This window comes from Monopterus albus, unplaced genomic scaffold, assembly GCF_001952655.1.
Source record: "Monopterus albus unplaced genomic scaffold, M_albus_1.0 scaffold92.1, whole genome shotgun sequence".
NCBI lineage: Eukaryota > Metazoa > Chordata > Actinopteri > Synbranchiformes > Synbranchidae > Monopterus > Monopterus albus.
Window position 1 is genome coordinate 2,866,791 of NW_018127972.1, and position 22,481 is coordinate 2,889,271.

Below are 22,481 nucleotides of genomic sequence, written 5' to 3' on the forward strand. Positions count from 1 at the left end.
CAGATGAGACAAACAGGAAGTCAGACACATGGAATATAGAGAATCCGGTTAATTTACCAAATAAAACACTAGGTTATGTGTATTCATCCTTGAAGTTGAGAAGCATGAAATCTCATATAAAACTAGAAAGCCTTTTTACAAGGGCAACACAATTAAATAGCTGGACAGTTGTTGGAGAGGACAGTGAGTATAAAATAGTAAATAACAGTATATAATTACCACATAAGTAGGTGATTTTTCTCATTTTGCCTGCCATCATTTTCCTTCAAGTGCTATAGTTATCAGTTGCCTCAGGACAGGGTCGGTTAAATATTATTAGCTATATTATAAAATATTTACATTATTACATTTTTTCAAGTCATTTAATTTAATGTAATTATAAAAAGTTGAGTTTTGTTATGTTTATATTTTTAGAAAGATAGATGAGCATTGAAAAGGCTTCTCTTTAGCTTGAACCCTTTTTTTCTTAAATTTTATTTTTTATAAACAAGAAAAAAATAAGAGTAAATCAACAATAAATACATTTTCAAATTGATAGAGGAAAAAACACCAAATACAAAAACAGAAAAAGATCATTTACAAAATATTTACAAATTCTATTTTTCAGCAAAAACCTTTTAATCCATTCTGTCCTGCCAAGACACACTGCCTTCAGGGGAGTTAAAGAAGATGCAGGCCTCTCTGGATGCCGCCCTGCTTCCTTCCATGTTCTTAACAAGTGTCATGTGTCTCCCCTGCTGCTCCTGCACAACCAGCAACCTCTGGATCTCTCTGGGGGCATTCAGGAAGTTTTGGAGGATGCATGCTGCCACCACAAGCGTTTCCACTTTATCAGGATGCATATCTGTTAATGCCTTGTTTCTGTAATGTTAGAGAGAATTGTTGTAAGGCTGGAGAAATTACTATGTCTGCATTATGCCAGCTAAAATATGGGGTTTCTCAATTACCCGCTTTGTTTAGAGTGTTACACATCTCTTTTCATCAGTACATATAACATTGTTTATCTATCTATGGAGGAGAAATTCAACTCAATTAATGCTGTTATGGTTTGTTGTACTGTCCAATTTCAACACAAAACCTGCAACAGGAGTTGTGCGCATTCACAAACTATCCTCTTGTTTTTAGGAAGAGGGTCTCGGGTTTCATCGTTCTGAAATAATTACAGACTATTTGGAATTATGAGGGGTGCCAAGCTAATCTAGAAGTACTCAAGATTAAAAATGGCTAGAAACGAGCATGCCTTGGCCACTTTTACAAAAACTCTCCACCTGGAGGCCCGAATGACAATTTCATCTAACATTTAAGCTATTGATAGCTAGTAATTGTCCAGGGTATGGCCTCATCTAATAAGGCTCCAGGGGAAAAGCTTGAATGATCAGGAACCTGTAGTCTGCGTCCACAAGTGCCAAAAGCACTACTGAAAAATGTATTGGCTTCTGGACCTTGGGGGTGCTTGTATGGTAACATGTTTCCCATCAATTGCTCTCAGGCATTATGAAAAAATCCAGTTTTCCCACAATCCTTTTGACACCTTCTTCCAAGTTTCCTCTGTTGCCCTGGGTAGGAACTGCTGCATCAGCACATCCTCAATTGCTTTGCACACCAAATGCTATGCACAGAGTTGGCGATAGTGCTACTCCCTAGACGGCACCTAAAAGATAAGCTCACCATCAAGTCCCCAGACATGAAATACCTGTTAGGAAAAACCAGGTAAAGTTATGTAACTTATATGTTATTTCTTTTTATTTATGTCTTTTTTGTTTCAGTTGGTGTTTATAAGGCAAGATGGAAGGCATTATGGGAAGTGTTTGTGGAAAAAAAAAAGAAGTATGCTAAGTGGATGAGCAGGGGTCACCCAAAAGGACTGCAACTATTCCAAATTAATGCCCTTTCTCCTGCCACACTTGCAGCAAAGAAAGTCTGTGTGAAATAATATATGATTTTCATTACATTGTTTTGGTCTTATATATTGTGATAATAATAATCCTGACTGTAGTAATTCTATTTTTCATGGTGCATTTAAAAGCTGGCAAGAAATACAGTTTAGAAAATGTTACTGGGGAAAATTTTGCTATGTATTACAAATGGTGAGAAATAAATATTTATCAACCTTTGTTTTTGCTTTTGTTTGTTTTATGTCAGTTCAAAGAGCAATTTGACTGCATTCAATTTGGAAGACAGGGAGGGATCTGGCACACCAGTGGCCTTATGTGAAACGAAGGAACATTCTGGTTCCAGTACCTCTGGTGTTGCTGCACAAACCCAGAGGCCTACATCGGCACATCCAACCCCATTAGTTTCCTTGCTGTCAACCTCTGGGCAGAGGTGAACATCAGCCAGGTTACCTAGCCAAGAACAGGCACCAGGGAAACAATGGGAGTGACCAACGAAGAGGCCACACATGAGAAACACGGGGGAGCAGCTGCCTGTATCAAACCCTCATATGTCAGACAGCAAACTTGATGAGCCATACCATTTTGCCTTGAGCCTGGTCCCAACTGGTAAGGCCAGGAGGCAACACGCAAATAAGTATTCTTAATGAATCAATCATAAACTTTATTGCCAAAATACAAGAAATTTGACTCCAGCTCAATGGCCCCCGATGTGCACCATATAAAACAAAAAAGAAAAAAACAGAATAAGTAAAAAGCAAGAAGACAACCATTGATTTCTAAATATGTACATACAGTATAAACAAGTTAAAATGACCTGTGTACAATAATTACATCTATGGGCTACTGTACTGTAGTGTTTGCTGTATCTTGTTATACATATAAACATGGAATAACTGTTCATGAAAGTAATGGCCTGGGAAAAGAAACTGTCCTTGTGGCTGGTTGTTCTGGTGTACAGTGACCTGTAGCAGCATCCAGAGGGTTGAAGTTCAAACAGTTTCTGTCCAGGGTGCGAAGGGCCTGCAGAAATCTTCTCTGCCCTCCTTTTGACCTGTGAGGTGTACAGGTCCTCCATGAAGGGCAGGCTGGCACTGGTGATCTTTTCTGCAGTCCTGACTGTCCACTGGAGTCTGTTCCTGTCCTGTTTGGTTGCTGAATCAAACTAGACAGTGATGGAAGTACAGAGAACAGACTCCTGTGATTCCTCTGTAGAATTGTATCAGCAGCTCGTGGGGCAGGTTGAACTTCCTGACCTGGTGCAGGAAGTACATCCTCTGCTGTGCATTTTTGATGACGAAGCTGATATTGGTTGCTCACTTCAAGTCCTGGTAGATAATGGAACCCAGGAACTTGGAGGTCTCCTCTACTGCTGAATATAGTGAGGGGAGATAGGATGGGGGGGCTCCTCCTAAAGTCCACTGTCATTTCCATTGTTTTCAGAGTATTCAGCTCTAAGTTGTTGCAACCACACCACAGGGCCAGCTGTTCAACTTCACCTGTAACCTGTGATGTTCTGCAGGTTCCTCCACACTGGCGACAGGTCAGTAGCCAAACAATTTTTTAGTCTTTCAGGGTAGCTCCTCTGCTATTCTGATCTCCTTTTGTCAGTGTGTTTCTTCCCTGGTTATATAGGGTCCTGTCCCCACAAAGCTGCTTGAGCTTTGCTGTGCACCAGGGCTTGTTGTTATTGTATGTGCAAAAGGTCTTAGTGGGTTTACACACGTCCTCACAAAAGCTGATTTTGACATCACAGTGTCAGTGAGTTCATCCAGATTTGTAGCTGTAGCCTCAAAGACACTCCAGTCTGTACAATCAAAGCAGGCCTGTAGCTCTGACTTTGTCTCATCAGTCCATCGCTTCACTGTTCTGACCACCGGATTGGCAGCTTTAGGTTTCTGTCTATAGGTAGAGATGAGATGGATCATGCAGTGGTCTGAGAGCCCAAGGGTCGCACAGGGGACAGAGTGATAGGGGTACTCAATTACAGTGTAGCAGTGGTCCAATGTGTTTTTCTCCCTAGTGCGATAGCTGACGTGTGTCTGTATTTGGCCAGTTTGTGAGTAAGGTTTACTCTGTTAAAATCCCCCACAATAATGAGCAAGGAATCTGGGTGTTTCTGTTCTATGCAAATTATCCAGTTGGCTAGGAGCTGCAGCACATTTTTAACTCAAGCCTATGGTGAAATGTAAATACCAACCAGGGTAAATGAGGAAAATTCCCTGGGTGAATAGAATGGTTTGCAGTTAATGAATAACGCCTCTAAGTCCATATTACAAGTTCTCTCTAACACTGTGATGTCCCTACACCAATCTTCATTAATGTACAGTAGAAGCAGACTCCACCTCCTCTTGTCTTCCCAGAAAACTTTACGTGGCCCACTCTGTGGATCTGAAATCCTGGCAGCTAAACAACTCCATCTAGGATCAAGTCAGTGGGCCACGTCTCAACAAAGCATAAAGCCACAGAACGTGAAAAGTCAGAATTAGTCCGACTGAGGAGAAGCACTTCATCCAGTAGTTTATATGACCTCGAAAGAGGCACAGCCCAACAACACACAGCCGGTTGGCAACCAATGCACCCTTCCCCCTCACAGGATATCTCAAGGCTCCCTAATCACACCTTCACACCAGTTGGCTTTTGGCCAATTCCCCATCACCCACAAAACAATCTAAGACCACTAGGGCCATTTACCCAAATGCTGCCTCTGCATGAGAAGACAGTGGCACTTACACTGACCTGTAACCAAAGTAGAGATAACCTGTTGCTAATTCGTAAATATTTATTGTGTTTTAAAACTATGAAGGAATTTTCAGAAAAAATACGTTTTGAAATTTTTATATTAGTGCTGGGAAATGGCTAAAATCCCTCATCGCGATTAACTGCACAATTTTCTAATTAATCGCGATTAACTGTGTTGTTATAAGCCGCATTCAATAATGCATTCAAAAGTCATGTACTTCACACTTTTATTTTAAAATTACTGCTATATGAACAAAAATGCAATAACATTTGGTCTGTAAACACTAAACAAATAAGGTGCTTTGTAACAGCAGTATTCCCTTTACACAGTAGCAGTTAAAATATTTCTAGTTGGCATGGCAATCTTGGTGCTATGTGTGGTGAGGACAGTGGCTGTTTGTTTCTGCGGACACTTTTTATCATGTCCAGAGTCAAATTCCATCTGGTTGGAATGTCTTGTAGAAGTGACTCCTTCTTTTGTCCATGTTCAATTTGCAATCTGCAGCACTTGCTGGACTGTGTTTAAAGTGGCCCACAACTTTTTTGCATCTGGCCAGGACATTGTCAAATGCACTGTTCTGCAAAGTAACTGTGACAGAACGATGGAGACTGTGCACGACACAGGGGACGTGTTCAAAAGGCAGATGCATTGCATCAGCGATCATATTTCTTGCACTAAGTGTGCTGACTTTATTTGAAACATTCCACTGCTGTGCAACGTGAATAAAATGTTCTGCACCCGTTTTAGCAAACTGTCTCTCTTCTGTTTTCATTACAGTTAGAGCATGTGAATGCAGCTCATCAATATATAACGCACTAAATCAGAGGTAATTATTGTTACCCAGCGATGTCCAGTAGTCTCCAGTGAGAGCAACAGTTGGTGCACATTGTAACGCCACCGCTTTTGTAGTCCTCTCCTTTTCATACAACTCGTGTATTCTTTGTGCTGGTGCATCCGGTTGACGTGAGCGCTGCAGCAGTCTTAGGCCCACCCCAAATGCTCTCATTGGTTGAGACACGTGATGACGCCCATCCCAAACCAGTACTGATCAACATTCCACCCTTCCTGTGACCCATGGTTTGTCTGTATGTGTATTCAGAGCCAGTGAGCAACAGACATTCAAAATAATAATAATAAAGAACTGTGTTAATGTGTGATAACATAATTGTAGGCGTTAATTAATAAGTTAATGTGAAAATAACGTTATCTTGCCCAGCCCTACTTTATATATATTTTCAATATGCCCCTAAAATGTTTATATTTTTGTAGTGAATATGTAATTGCAAATTTTTGTTTTTTGGTTGAGAATTTTATTGTTAATTCCTGAATTGTAGTATCTTGTAAATGTGTGATTACTAATTTTTAGTTTTTAGTTGAAAATTTTACAGTGTTGTGTCTAAAATCTGATTGTTTTGCAGTGAATGTGTGATTATTGATTGTTTTGATTTTTGGTATGAATTTTTTATATTAAAGGTTTCTTAAGCTTGTGCCCAGTGATTTCCTGTCTGTGAAATTTCCAGCTTACCTCAGTGCAACAGCCAATCTCTGCTTGGGTTCTATGTAACATGTTGACTCTTTAGCCAATTCAGGGCCAATGAGGGACAGAAGTTCATCCATCTGGTCAGCATTCATTCTAAAATATTGTTGATGGCGCTGGCTGTCCAGTGCCAGCTCAGCCATGAGGTGATAAAAGTCCCCCTGTTGTCTCCTTTACTGGTTGACTGGATGCACCCAATGCCTGTCTCTTCTTCTCCTAACACCCCTCCTCTGCTGTTCTGCAAGCAGAAGAAAAGCAAGAGTTTTTTTCTGCTAGGTGCTGTATGTAAAATATACAAACTAAATAATTATGAGGATTAATGTATTTTTAACAACAAAAAAGCAAACACAAATATTAGATCCATGTTGTTTATTAGTGCATTGTATTTAGTTGGTCCAGGCTACAGCACAAGAAAGCCAGAGAAACAAGATTAACATCATAAATAAACACAATTAACAACAAAAATAAACCATTTTACTTACCCATGTTTAAAAGCCCCAACATCCACGGAAAATGCTGAAATCTGGAAGTTGAAAAAATCTGACAGACAAAACGTTTTGCTTCACATTCCACTTCTACTCGCTCTCAGTGGGTTCTGGCACTTTGGGGAAGACGGGCTAACCACGCATCACTTTCACAACGTCACAAAGCTACGGCCGGTAGAAAACAGGGATTAGCAAATTGAAAAACAGCAGTTCATGTTATGAAAGCCACACTTTCTCTACCTGCCAATGTTGACCATGGCAGCATTTCAACGCATTTTGATTGAAAACACTACTCGAAAGGTCCTGTAAGGGGGTCGTCTCAGGCTCTGGTTTGTCATTTTTTATGCAATTTACATCAATTGAACTGAAGCTAAATTTTGATTGATGATCTACTATATCAGGGGAAGAAAGATAAAATGTTTAGCAGTACATGCTGATTCATCCTTCACGTCATGCCCTTTGGGGATTCTACTCCACCAGGTTAAAACATGACTAATGTGACTCCCACCCCAACTCCTCGTTTTAAACTCTCCCTGCCATTCCTTCTGAAATCTTCCTTGTCATGCTACTCCAGGTACTGTCTGCCCAATAAAACAGACATAGCATTAATATAATCAATAAGTGCACAGCAGTGGAGGTATGTGTTCTTACCCATATCCACAGAGTTAGACAAGCATCCGATGAGAAAGACCAACACCACATCGCTAACTTTATCCGATTTATGGCTTTACTCTGCAGCAGGGGAACACTATAAATGTGAACACAGTGCTCCATAACAATAGCTTCACATCAAACATTTAGCATATGTGTGTTGGGGCAGAGCTTTGTAGTGTTTCTGTGTGTATGTGTGGCCTTGTTTTTTTTTTTAGTTACTATCTTCGTGAGGGCCAGAGGACCAGACCCCACAACATAGTTTGTTGAATTTTACGAAAACAATGGGATGTAACGTTAGAGCAAGTGTTGGCTTTGGTTAAGGTTAGGCAAGTAGCACTTCTGGTTCAGGTTAGGGTAAGTCTCATGGAAATGAATGCAACTCTGTGTAAGTACCGAGTAAGTGACAAAAAACAAGGATATGTGTGTGTGTGTGTGTGTGTGTGTGTGTGTGTGTGTGCGCGCACTTGTACCCAGGGAGTTAAACTGGAAACCAGAGCAAGACGTTTCCTTTTGTCACAGGAAATAGGTCATACAGTGACCACTACAACTGCACAATTTAACAGCTGCATTTCTAAACCGTCTCACACACACACACACAAACATCCAACTTTTGGAATTATATTCACACATCTGTTTGTGCTGCCATCTTCTGCTTTTAAATTCATAAAACCAGGCATAAGCCTCCTATTGACTCCAGAGCAGCAGGCTCATCTCAAAAATCCTATTCATGTTATCCATTTGTTTGTTTTCCACACATACAAACATGTGCATACACACAATAAAGTGGGGATCGGTGGCCTTGAGCTTGGCTCTTGAAACCCAGACTGAGAACATTACCATAGTGAGAAAGGCCTGGCAGCTACTGTATGAGTGAGGACTGAAAGAATTTCATAAGCTTGGCACAGAACAGCTCAGATCCCCTCCATCATTGTAATCCTTGCCTGTCTCAATAATAGATTACCAATTCATCCTTCCTGCAGTCTGATGGAGAGAAGAGAGAGGGCAGAGTGCCATCTCAGGGAGGAGGGGGAGCTGTGGATTAGCCTGCTAGCACACTGCAGTGCAAACCTAAACTAGACTACAGAAGAAATGAAGTAGGGTCAGGAAAGCAAAGACCCCAGAGACTCAGGCCCTGTCCACACAGACACAGGTAGTTTTTAAAACGTAGCCTTTTCGGTGTATTTGGCCTTTTGTCCACATGCAAACAGCATTTTAAGTAAACTTTTGGAAAACTCCAGCCAGGATGAAGATTTTTAGAAACTCTTTTTAGTGTTGTCATGTGGACAGGGAAGACAGTTTTTGTCATGCGAGTGTGTGCCGGAATGTCATCTGCTGGACATTAGTGTGCAGCATTATGTCCATTGTTTATCAGACAAAATTGTGCAGTGGCGGACACAGTTAAACCAGTAACTGTAGTAACACTAATCGGGCTGTTAAACTGCCTACACGTACATATGCAGTTACTCCACTATGTGGAGGAAGAGAATAATAAGAATGCACTATGGATGTCAGTTCTATGCTTGGCAACTCTCCCATGACAGAGACCTCCTGTGTTTTGTTAACTTTATACTTAAGTGTAACATTGAGGAATAACTCCATTTCACTGTCAGTCCACACATACAAGTCCCCCTTTACTGGATGCACCATTAACGTCAGTCTACCGGAACCTGCAATTACTTTTTTAGACTTCTGATTGCCCAACATGACTTTAGGGATACATCACAGGCCTGTTGGCTTGGCATACTCTTCACAACACCTTTTTGCATTTTCATGTGGATGAAAATTAATTTTTATTTATTTATTCATTCATTCATTTATTGATGTATTTTATTTTTACAGTTGTGTATGTGTGGACAAGATTTTCTTTTAAAACAAAGGTGGGAAAAACTCTTTTTAAAACCTTTTAGATGTACCTGTGTAGGTGTGGACCAGACCTCAGAGAATAAGATTGTACTATTTCAAGAGCAAATAATCCTATTATAAGAATAAAGCTGTATTTTCAGAAAAAGTCAAGATTATGAAATAAATGTCATAAGGAATATTTGTTATATGTTGAAAACAAACACAATGGGGGACATTTAATAAGGTTTTGTGGCTTTTTTGTTGCTAAACAGTGAAATTGCATGTGTTCATATTTACTCAGGAGTCTCAGTGGAGCTTTGCTTGAAAGGAAAAGAAATAAAGTGGCACCACTTTAAAGACTTTGCACATTTGGTTTTATGCAATATGTATTTTATGGCGTTCATGTTCACCGACACAAAATTCAGAGAGCAGAGAATGGAAATATATACAAATACACTCAGCACCTGATTTACCACGACTGAGACAAATAGGCCTGTGGCTGAAATGTAACGTCAGGAGAAAGCGGGTATAAAATATGTGATTGTCAGGATGGCAGATGCTACATATCTCATCAGAATTAAGAACATGTTTTACAGGCATTGAAGTCAAACCATACTTACTGAACAAAATAAAAGATGATTTAACTGGCAGTAGACTACATGATTGTTCTGAAATATTTCTGTAGATTTCTTCTACCATATTAAAGTTTGGTTACTGTAAAGTGACTTTCTTTTACACTTCCTCTCAGTCAACATATGTGCACTAAAGGCAGCAGGTCTTTAAAAGCAGCTGTGTATTCATGTCTTGCTTATCTACATCATTAGTGCTGGTAAATATGCCACTAAATATGCCGTAGTGATAGATGTAGCAATCCCAAGCGATAGCAACATCAGGAAGAAGGAACACGAGAAGCTCAAGAAATACCAAGGGCCGAAAGAAGAGCTAGAAAAGATGCGGAAGGTGAAGGCACAAGTGGTCCCCATGGTAATAGGAACATTGGGGGTTGTGACCCCCAAACTGGGAGAGCGGCTCCAACAGATCCCAGGAACAACATCTGAGATCTCTGTCCAGATGAGTGCAGTCCTAGGAACAGCTAAGATACTGCGCAGGACCCTCAAGCTCCCAGGCCTCTGGTAGAGGACCCGAGCTTGAAGGAAGGAATACAAGACTGCTCCAAAGTGGTGGGCAAGTGGGGAATATGTATATTTATATATATGACACCTCTGAATATAATGTAGTCCAGTGCAAAACCAGATTTCTGTTTAATGCAATTTTATTTTACAGTTTGTATTCTCATATAATTACTTTACTTTGTCATACCAGTATTAGCTTTAATATAAAATGAACATAAAGCCTCATACAACTGTAACTGTATTTACAAAATTATGACTATTCTCAAAAATTTCTCATAACCTTTTGGTAAAATGACTAATCTTGACTTTTTTATTATGACCTGTTCTCATAATTTTTCAGTTTGTTCTTGAAATTATGAGTTAGCTCTCAGAACAATACAACTTTCTTTCCTCAGTAGCAGCTCTGTTGTTTAAATCAACCTGGAGATGTGAGCTGTAACAAGAGCTCCTGTGACCATCCGAGCCTTGCTGCACCTGCGGATAAACTCTGTCTAATCCTTCTGACACAATAAGAGTGTTGGCAGCACCCAGTGTTTTATTCCTTTCTTTACCTCCCTCTATCTATCTGGGAGAGGAAAGTAGAGAGGGGGAGTGCGAGCAGATGGCAGAAAAGGCACAGCCGCAACCAATGCAGCAGAAAAGTCCACCTCTCCCTCCAGCAGCGGGCATTAATCACACTTTGCCTCGCATCAGCTTGTACTGCTACCAATCAGCCTCTGTGTGAGAGCATAGTAGCAGCACACTGTAACAGAATGCAGGAGGCTAACAGAGGCGGAGCGGCTCGAGGGGAGGAGGAGCTGGATGCGACATTTAGATAATTATTGCAAGCAAGTTGGAAAGAATCCACACACACACAAACACACTCACATATGTGTTTGTGGGTGTGTTTAGCGTAGGAGAGGAGGAGAAGTGTCTGACACACTTGAAAAGCACCCAACTTCGTGAACTTTATTAACATCTGGTGGTATTTGGTTCAAGCAAAAACACATGCAACTCTGACTCTTGTGTGTCTGACAATACTTGTTTCTGACTGACTCCTATTCTTAAACATCCTGCACAATGGTGCTGTCTAAGCCTCCACTTGTGAAGTGTGTGTTTCATTCCTGCATGAATTTTATTAAGTATATTTGTTTGGTGTTTGAATATTTTTTTAGACTATTTACTATACTATCAATTAGCCATTCAAACTCAACAGGGTATTTTACTTTCATTCAGTAAAACAGGCATAAGAGAAGCTGCTGATCCTTGAAATGTTTATTCCCATTGTAAACCCCATAATATTCTTTGAATCTAATCATGTTGTCAATGTGTCTCAACATAAAAACAGTCTTCTGGATGAATTAACAATCGGATGCTCGAATTATTTAAACTTTCTAAGAAATCAATAACTACATGAGTTCATTATGATGGTAACACTAAATACTACCATACCCATGAACTTCAGATATTGCACTTTTATTTAATTAGAACTAGAGATGTCCCCGTCCACTTTTGTTTTTTGTTTTTTTGGCCCCAATACCTATCTGATTCCTTTCATATTAAGTATCTGCTGATCCAATGCTTATATGTACCTAAAGTAAATGTTCATTAAGTATCCAACATATTGAAACTGAAATCATTCTGGCACACTGTATTTTTCACAAACGTCTTGATCCAAATACTGGATCAGGTCTTGGCTCAAAAATATTAAGTTTACCAACTGAAATTATTGATATGATTGAAAGAATAACTGGGAGCAGGACAACACACTCTCTGAGCTACATACTGATTACAGGACACTGACACTAACGACTTCGTATCCATATGTGAACACACAGTTTGTGTAACCAGTCCGGTTTAGTAGATATCCCCGTTTGACCATTTAATAACACTGCATTTACAAAAAGTGGTGGCTGTCATAGTACCACAGGACAAAAGTATCAAACTCACCATGTCTACATCATAGGCATAGTGTGTGCAGCGGGTAATATCTCACATATACATCACTCATGTCTGTACCAGCCCTATGTTGACTCCCGCATAGGAAGTGCTTGATGAACAAAAAACACACAGAGGAGCCCACAGAAACACTTTGGAAAAGGGAACACTTCAGTCAAACACTCTGGCAAATAATAGAGTGAGGGAACTACACTTAAATGTGTATGTTCGGTGTATCCACCCACACTTTAAAACGAACTTCCATGTTCAGTAGCATTGATGTAACTGATGAGCCAGCTCACATGGAATGGATTATTAAGTGACTGCAGAATATGTACAAAGTTGACATCTGGCTTTTGGTATGGAGTGACAATATGGAAATGCAGACTCAGTGCTGAGGTCAAATGCTACATGAGCAGCAGCAGCAAACAAGTGGGCAGAGCTCAGGACAGCTACACAACTGTGATTAAAAGGGTGTGTTATGCACTGCAGTAAGAAGAGTATGCATAACATGTTTACAGGGACAATGATCACCAGGTAGTGTTTACCATTGTCAGCATCTCAGTTTTGCTTGTTAGCATGTTAACATTTGCTAATCAGCACTAAACACAAACACTTTAGCATTAAACATTCCAAAAGACGGTAACTTTTTTTTCAGTATCTGAGCTAAGCAAGAGTCGGCTACAAATGGATCAAAACTGTCGAGCCTAATTTGAGTCTTGCTACTTCAGATAGACTACTGTAAAAAGTTATGGGGCAGCATTTTAATCTGCAGGTTACCCAGTGTAACCATGCCTTTCATTTATATTTTTAGTAATTTTTGAAGAACAACATACTGTATGTCTATGGCACAGATGAATAAGGCAATCCAAGCTGGAAATTGACATGAACTGTGTTGGTTTTAGTCTTTGCATGGGGATGTGTAAAATATAGACCTCATGGTGGCACTAAATGAAGTCAGTAGGCTGTAAAATCTGGGGACCATGAATGACCAAGCATTCAACAATGCCATCCTTGTGATGATGCTAGTATGATTACTAGCGTCATATATCAATATGATGGCAGCAAATTCTGCAGATGCATCCTATAAACCATTTCCAAGTTAGGATGAACTCCTACAAGGGGTCTCCACCACCATCACCAAAACACCATGAGGGAATATCTCTTGGAAGAATGGTGTTCACCCCTCATCCCAGTAGAGTTCAGAGACTTAGAGAGTAGTTGCCATGGTGCAGTGAAGCTGTTCTGATAGCACATGGTGGCCCAGCACCTCACTGAGACACTATGATGGGTTTTCCTTTCATCTGTCACCTGTCTCTAGTTACTACTGCAGCTAGTTGTGAATGGAACTTTTAGGAGACAGCTAATCATATTAAAATGATCACCATCTTTACTCTGTCTAGGGAGCATGACTGTTCTCAGTGAATTTGATGTTAATCTGTTCATTAGATTTTGATAGATTTTATGCATAAGTAGATGTGATTAACTGATAGCCCCTAAGGAAAGGTTAGGGAGTTACAATGATCATTAGAAATCATCCAGTGTGTATAAACAAACTATGCAGCAAATTTGACTGAAATTTTGCCACTAGTAGTGTCAGTATTTGGCTCAGAACCAAAACACAATGATCACTCCTCAGCTACGGGAAAAAGACCTTAAAAATTTACAGTATACATATTAATGTCTTAATGTTTTTAACGCCTTACAAGTAGATGTAAGACTTTTTCCAAAATGTAAGCATGTTTAGGGATTCTTCTGTCAAAATGCCTGCTGTAACATCTGCTGGTTTATGACTACAGATCCAGTACTGTATGTTCTCTTCCTGTCCTCTATGTTAGTCTGTTACAGCTCACACATGCAGGCCACATCCAGTTCACCTGCCAGGATGTTAGGTTTGGCAAACCCCCACCAGGCAGTGTTGTTTGAATCTGCGAGATGTCAGCAAGGCACTGAACTCCACAAACATGATTACTCTGGTTATGAACTGAATTATATGCTGCATGAGATCCATGTTTGATTCTTCTCTTGGATTGCAGAAGGTGGCTACAGTGTACGCCTACGCACTACCTCTACTGCTGGATTTAGCCAAATAATGTCTGAGTAAATATGTCAACCCCATTCAGCTCATCTGCCTGTCTGCGGGCTCATTGAAGTAGACACGCCTAAAGACTCATTCTCTCACCAACATGCTGTCTTAGACACAGTGCCAGACACTAAGTGCCTGAATAAACCCTCACGTCACACAGCGTGTCAGCTCACACATCAAAATAATTACAACAATTCTTTTTTTAGATGAGGTTTTGTTTGAACTTGTGAAGCATACAGTTATTTTAGCATGCTATTTGGACATTAAACATGTATTTAAAAAAATCACTCAGACATAAATCAACTGTTGACTCAACTATCACTGTGCACTGATGGACAGATTAAGCTGTTATTGTACCCTGGGGCAAAGATTTGCTACTGGGCTCTTTAGAGTCTCATATTTCACCTGCCCATTTGGAATTTTAAACCTGATGGTGGTACAAGAGGAACATTCATCCTCTCAAGACCATGAGAACATATTTCACGGCAGGATGGCCTGCAGGAAAGATCTTGAGGGCAAACTAGAGAAAAGGCTTATAAAGTAAAAAAAATTCAAATGGTTCACCCTCTGGGGACCATGTATTCAGGAAATCTCATGGTGGTTTGTTACGATATTTTTGTAAAATTTTAGACCTGCCTGTAGTATAGAATGGATATCGAAACCAAAGCCAATGGGACGTGTCAGTAACTGTCAGTGGTTCAGGTCAGGTTGGGACAAAGATGTTCAGGAACGTAGATAAAAACAGCAGGTGTAACTGCAGTTGTAAATATTTTTAACTATAAAATGAACTACATTAATCCATGCTTCTTCTTCAGTCTAATTTATGGTGCTATTAACAAAACAATGACCCTATGCAGTATTTTGCTTCCAGTTAAGCGCATGACAATGTTATCCATGACATTACATGCATGAGGGCAATGCTAGAAAAACAGTACAAAAATTCAACTGCATCGGGTTTTGGTCGGGTTCTGGTCGGGTTCGGACATGAAATACAATTTTTCTTGGGTTTGGGTCACGTTCTGCCACCACACTCTTGGTCTTGGGTCAGGTTTGGACAGAAATATATGGTCTGATCCATTCTCTAGCCTGTAAATAAGGAAAGCTGAGGTGTTCACTGAAAAATGCTGGCCTCTTCCTTTGGAGACCATGATTATCTAAATTTAAAGTCACGCTGACCAATAGCTGATAAAGGCTGTTACAGAGTACAATAATGCCCAAAAACTCTGAACTTAGTAAACTGAACTTAGGAATCCAGACTCCCAAGGCATAAAACTACACCTAATAACGTACTCCACAATGCTTCATTTGTGTGATGGTCAAACAGTGCAATTCCCTGAAAAACTGCTTGGACATGTATGTGCCATCCAGTTTGGTATGATCAGAAGTTTCTCCATAAATGTTAAACACAAGTAAAATGTCCTTATCTTTCCACTGACCCCTATGGTTTGCTATCTCCTCCATGTTTACTTTTACTGGTCTGTGAAGGGCCAACACTGAATGACAACAGGTGATATGTACGTGCAGAGGAGCGAGATGTTGAAAAACCTTATGAATCAATCTGGCCATTCTGACAACGGTCATATGGTCAGAGATCGGGTATGAATCAGATCTAGGACCATCTATGCAAGTGGTCCAGATGGTAAATGGTCTTATACTTGATTAGGTCCTACACATCTTCATTTTTATCTGTTCATATTCTTACATTGACTGTACAATTCTTGTGTTATGTAAATAATGTGCCTTTTAAGCTGAGGAAGAAATTTCGTTGTGCTATGCATAATGACAATACAAATTCTTGACTTGACTTGTATAGCGCTTTTCTACGCACTGCAGCACACTCAAAGCGCTTTCACACTACTTGGCCATTCACCCATTCGCATTCCCAAGCACTCACACATTAACACACCGGTGTCACCACCGGAAGCAACTGGGGCTTCAGTGTCTTGCTCAAGGACACTTCGACATGTTGACTGGACATGCTACAAATCGAACCACTAATCCTCCGGTTAGGAAACGACCCGCTCTACCTCCTGAGCCACAGCCGCCCCCCAAATCAGATCTGGTCTGAAAAAAGTCAAGTTTGGTTTGGCATCTGAGAAAAGATCAGGTCTGAGCTACATGGACTTGCACTGAGACGCTTCAGCGTGTAGTCTGTATATAGCAATATTCATGTTCTGGCCTTGTGGTAGATTGTCTTATGTCCTCTGGCATCACTGGTAGTTAATGTGAAATGCAAGCAAAAAACAAATACAAATACAAAAAAAACCAGTCTACGCTGAACTGACAGCTCACAAAGAAAAATGGTGAACCATAGTGAACTTGAACTACAGTGATGTAGATAACCGTGGACAATGAATAGGTGGAGTACTTGCATGACTGTCAATGTTACACAAGTCCATGACAACACAAATACAAACAGGCAAGCATAGACATCAGTGTTAGTAGACTTGTGTGCAGATTTCACACATTAATAACACCCAGCACTCACACTAGAGAGACGAGTGTACATTTGGCCAGCATTCAGTCTCAGACTGCTGAATGATGCATTAAATCACAGTTAATTCCCCAACCCAACTGGCTGCTATGCCAATGACTGATATCCATGGAGCTCACTGGTGATCTGCTCTGCTTTCTCTCCTTTTTAGATCATGTATGTTAAGAGGAAAGATAGCATTTATGTTTGTGTATTGCTAAAGCCAAAAACATTAAAACAAAAAAACATCTCGGTACCTGACATCTACTTGAACCACTCTTACTGACACACACACATTATTGTTATTTTAGGGCTTTAAGTTCCAATCTGTGATGTGTCAAAGCGCAGTGAGCTGTGACAGCTGCTGGGTTCAGGTGAGTGTTAGGAGCACTGGATAACATGTTAGAGAATCATAAAATCAGAGAAAAGGATTGGTGAGGACAAAGTATCTGCACCCAGCCCGCCAAGGTTCAAGGCTGCACCGGCACAAATATTCAGTGTCTGTGTGCATTTTGTGTGTGTGAGTGTGTGTGTTTGGATGACAGGCACAGACGATGTGTCCCGACCTGAAAGGACATACGCGCAGCAGAGCTAAAATGAGCATCCTGCATTTAAAATCAGCAAGGGGAAAAGAAGGGCAGATTTCCAGACGAAACAATAAGGGGGGGGAGTATTAGGCACAGGAAACAGATGAGTGCGTTTTCTGTGGCTCCATTGACCCCACTTCCTGAGGATCACTTACGGGTGGACGCAAGTCATAAAGTAAATAGATTGGGTACTACTGACCTAAAGGGTAGGGAAGTGGCCAGTTTGATCCATAGACTGGCTAGAAACATCTCCTCCTTCTTAATGAAGACCACAACAGAAATAACCTTGTAGCTTTATAATGTTTTTAGCTTTAAAAATATAGTTGTATGACAGGACTGAGCGACTGCAGTCTTTCATTGACCTGTATTATCTTTTAATAAGTCTCATTACCCCCACTGAGGGGCCCTAGAGCAAGGTCTTTAGCCTCTAACTGCTCCAGAGGAGCTGCTCTGTGGCCAACAGATCAGACTGCAGTTGTAGTAGGCAGCTTTCAGGTGTGAACGTGTGCTTCTGAAAAAAATAGTAATAAGGGCATCACTTAGCTGGTTATATCAAGACAAAAGTTCATAATGAACAAACAATTTGCTTTATTCCTTTTCTTGCCAAACCTACCAGAGGGAAAGCCAGAGGAGGCACATTTGTTGCTATTTCTCATGTTTTATTTTTATTTAGCACAAAATAATAATGTGTGTGATCTTGCCAGATTTGTAGTTGTCCTGTGATTACAGAGTAATTACAAGAGGGAAATGGTTTTTGAGAGATTACAAAACAGCTCTTTCATAATCGCTATGTTCATTTTGAAGGATAAGGCTGGTGATTTGGGTTTTTTCTTTTTTAATTTTCCACAAATCCCATACAGAGATTAAAATTAATAATGAATTTTGTGTACTTACTGTAAGGTAAATCCAAACCCTGCTTTAGCTTATTAGTCTGTGCCACAGAAGCTGTAACAAGTGATGGCCATTCTTAGTGCTTTAGGTTTTATTTCTGTGAAGAAGAAACGTCACCTAATGCATGAGCAGAGTCTAAATGTGATGCTTGTCCGTATTAATGAATGAAATAATAAAAAATTGTTGCCTCAAATACAGCTAATATCTGGTGCTTTATAATTTATATTGCTCAAATTATATTTAAATTATATTTGCATTCATTTCTCAGATTGTGTTGTTGTGGAGAACTTGGTGCATGATTCACCTCGGTGGGGGTGGGGTTGCCGCAGCGTTGTTCCTGGCTGGGAATAAATAAGGAACACAGCCAAAGTTTGATTCTAAATAATGTATTGTCTGCTATTTCATAGAACTAGAGGTTTAATTTACAGTTTACATGTATTTCAAATGTACCACCCCTCTCTGAGTCTGTGTCCCAGCCTGGCCACCTGCTCAAAACTTTTTAGATCAGTCCCTGGTGCAGCAATGTGGCTCACTGGTGCATTTTTCATAGCTCAGAGGACAACGAAGGTCTATGGCACAGATGAATAAGTCATAGCCACAATCTGGATTCACAGACATTATGATGAATACACAAAATCCACTGTTGGTTTTAGACTCTGTATGGGACTTGTGGAAAATAACAAGCAAACAAGCAAAAAAAAACTCAAACTTGGTGCATTATTTCACCTCGGTGGGGGTGGGGTTGCCGCAGCGTTGTTCCTGGCTGGGAATAAATAAGGAACACAGCCAAAGTTTGATTCTAAATAATGTATTGTCTGCTATTTCATAGAACTAGAGGTTTAATTTACAGTTTACATGTATTTCAAATGTACCACCCCTCTCTGAGTCTGTGTCCCAGCCTGGCCACCTGCTCAAAACTTTTTAGATCAGTCCCTGGTGCAGCAATGTGGCTCACTGGTGCATTTTTCATAGCTCAGAGGACAACGAAGGTCTATGGCACAGATGAATAAGTCATAGCCACAATCTGGATTCACAGACATTATGATGAATACACAAAATCCACTGTTGGTTTTAGACTCTGTATGGGACTTGTGGAAAATAACAAGCAAACAAGCAAAAAAAAACTCACCAGCTGTATCCTTTAAAGAGGCAGCGTACTGATTTTTTACATAAAAGTCTGTTTAACTGTCAGAGGGGCTACTACTCAGCCTCAGTGAAAACAGCTGTACAATGTTTTCTGGGTTTCTAGTTGTGGTTGTGTCACATGTAAGGAAACTGCCCTGGTGATGTCATAGTAATGAAATCAGGGTTATGTCAGCTTGGACTACAGATTCTCCAACAGCAGGCTTGTATTACAAACTCTGGAGTGTGTAAAGATCTTCATTAGGCAGAGAGACTCCAATGAAAAGAAGCTGTTGATCGCATTATGGGAAATAAAGACTTCTGCATTTTTAAATCGTGACCTGTACAAGGACTAAAAGTCAGGGTCTTGGCTTCTCCTGCTTCAATTCTGACAAAGCTTTTGTTCAATCTCTCTTTTGTGAGTTCTGCGACCTTATACTGTAAAGTCCAATTAACTGCAGTAATGGTCTTGGTAAATGGTCTTATGCTTTTTTAGCAATTTTCTACGCATTGCAGCACACTCAAAGCGCTTTCACACTACCTGGCCATTCACCCATTCACACTCCCAAGCACTCACACATTAACACACCGGTGACATCACTGGGATCAACTAGGGCTTCAGTGTCTTGCTAAAGGACACTTCGACATGTTGACTGGACAAGCCGGGAATTGAACCGCTAATCCTCCGGTTAGGAGCTCTACCTCCTGAGCCCTTTCAAAACTATTCTTTCACCTGTGTCCTCACTTGTCTTCAGTTACTCAGTTTTGTTCAATCTCTCAGAACCTACAGCAGTTTAATTTCTACCAGAAATGTTAAAATCTCCATAGCTGCAAATCTGCAGAATTGCAGAAGAATGGATGTTAAATCACGCAAACAACAACCAGAATCTCCTGTGATAAACTGTAGCTTTAATAAAACTTTTCAAGTTGCATACACTATAATATACCATGTGTGACAATGATCTAGAGTTCTGAAATGCTGAGACATTCCTACATGTATCATAGTAAGCAACAGCAAAGAACAAATCAATGCTGAATGCTCCACGTCTCTTGGCTGAGAATGCATTCTGTGAGAGACACTTCATATTAGGCAATAAAACAGCTTTGCCATTCAGTTTTGGGTTTTAGAACAGCACCAAGCTGAGAGACGGTGCTCTGAAGTTCACACAGACCTGAAGCTCTGAGTCAGTGGCATTTCAAAAACAATTTCCCACAAAGTTCTTATCAGTCAACAGAGGAAAAAAAACAACCTCAGAAAATGTTGCATCTGGGTCAGAGAGTTCAGACAAGAAAAATATATCAGAATTTCAGTCTTTCAGATTACTATTTGCCACATCTTAGTTTTCAGCCCTGCACTTATCTCCTGTTTGTCTTTTGCTCTCTCTCAAGTTTGTCTTTGTCTTACAATGACTTCCAATCTGGGGTTCCTCACACATATACAAGAAACATGTAAGGATAATTCCAGGTGGTGCTGGAACAGCCATAAACATACTCGGTAATCGCATACTACACACAGCCCTACCCTGGAAACAATGGGGGATCCCCCTGAGAGGTCGTCCAAAGTCATCTCTCGCAATCATCACTGATTTAGGTTGCTTCAGCTGGGATAAATCATTTCTGTGTGCTGAAAGACCTTTTACTAAGAGCCTCTGAGGCATTTACATGACAAGACATTAACATGTATAGTGCCAATTGCCAGCGTCAAGTGTGAAGAAATGGAACCAGTTGACTTTTGCCTGAAATAAATTAAGTATTAATTATTAATTACACTGGAATGATAATCATTTATGAAAATGTCTGTCAATTTGTAGTTATTCAACTAACCTATTAATCAATGTCTTTTATTCAGCTCTAGCCAACATCACTGAATGTCAGGGATAAAAATTCTTTGAATCAGAAGTACAATTTTAAAATTGTTTCCTGGGTGATACTGAGTTTATAATGAATAGTGACATCACCATTACTGCTCCTCATACAGTATAGTTTTATGCAAACATGTTTAAAATTTCAGTCCTGTTCTGAAATCATTATTAGTGTTGCTTGTTGCTACAGGCCATGCTATCAGCAATTCTACAGGGTGGTTTGTGAGATTCAGGTGGAGTGGTGTACCCTCGGGCCAACGCTTAGCAGGAAACAAGAAGCGCTAAAAGCTTCATCTTTAATTCAAATGTCAACAGAGTCAGTCATCATGCAACCTGATAATGCATTCCAAGAGCTCCAAATGAATCTCAAATACATGCAATTGTAATCTTGTAAAAAATGAAATAAAACACAGTAATTCTGAAATGACACTGAAAATGGCCAACCACAGAGTCTTCCTTTGGTTTTACAGTGGTTAATTCAAAAATAATATTTTTAGAAGAATAATACAACATTAGAATAATAATACAAACTGCTACAAATGCATAACACAAGACAAGCAGGTAATTGAGGCTGTCTATCTGGTGTGACCATTGTCGTTGTTGTGGTTTTGATGGAGATTTTATTGATTTTACTTCACATTTCTGAGAGAATTCACAACCAAGGCTCTGTAGTGTTAGGTTATTTTTTAGTTAGATAGATATTCAGAGATTTGTTGTCTAGGACTGTTAGTGCAGCCAGGATGTCTTCCTCAGGCTGTTAAATGCAAGGTTAGTTAAAATCAGAAAGGCGGCAGTCAGGGACGAATGTTATTATGACGGTAAAAGTAACCATAATATTTGTCTTAATGTGTAATGTTATGTCAAATTGTTTTAGATACACACCACGAAAACAACAGCCACACACATTATTTTCTTCATGTTTGGTCTACTGCTCTGCTCAGCTGCCAAGCTGCCAAAGTACTCAGGTGACGTCACGGTTCGACAGCCCAGAAAGGATTAATATTGTATAGCAATGCGTGGTTCGGGGTCTTCCTGCTTCCGGGCTGCTTTGGCAGGCTGGGGGTTTGGAAGATCTCTGGACTGGAAGTGTGAATTCTTGCCTGTGACTTTTTGAATAAACCAGCACGGATATATTTTTTATATACTCAAGTGGTCTGAGTCGTCCCTCTGAGTTCCTGGTTTGAAAGAACCGGATGAGGCTTTATAATGGTTTTCAGCCTATAGTAGGATATGCAGAATAGCCATCTTTACGTAAGA

At 40.1% G+C, this 22,481-nt stretch overlaps 1 protein-coding gene across 10 annotated transcripts in view; it reads right to left on the minus strand.

The window, feature by feature from the left end:
• The window catches only part of plekha5 (pleckstrin homology domain containing, family A member 5), a 259,165-nt gene that overhangs the window by 213,459 nt on the left and 23,225 nt on the right, over positions 1 to 22,481 (minus strand). The window contains exon 4 of one of the 10 annotated variants that reach the window (XM_020608321.1): positions 600 to 861. The exons of the other annotated variants lie outside the window; for them this stretch is intronic. Within the exon in view, the coding sequence (XP_020463977.1) occupies positions 618 to 861 (244 nt within the window). The 3' untranslated portion in view covers positions 600 to 617. Of the gene's footprint in view, positions 1 to 599; positions 862 to 22,481 lie in introns of those variants that run through there. 10 annotated transcript variants of the gene reach the window in all.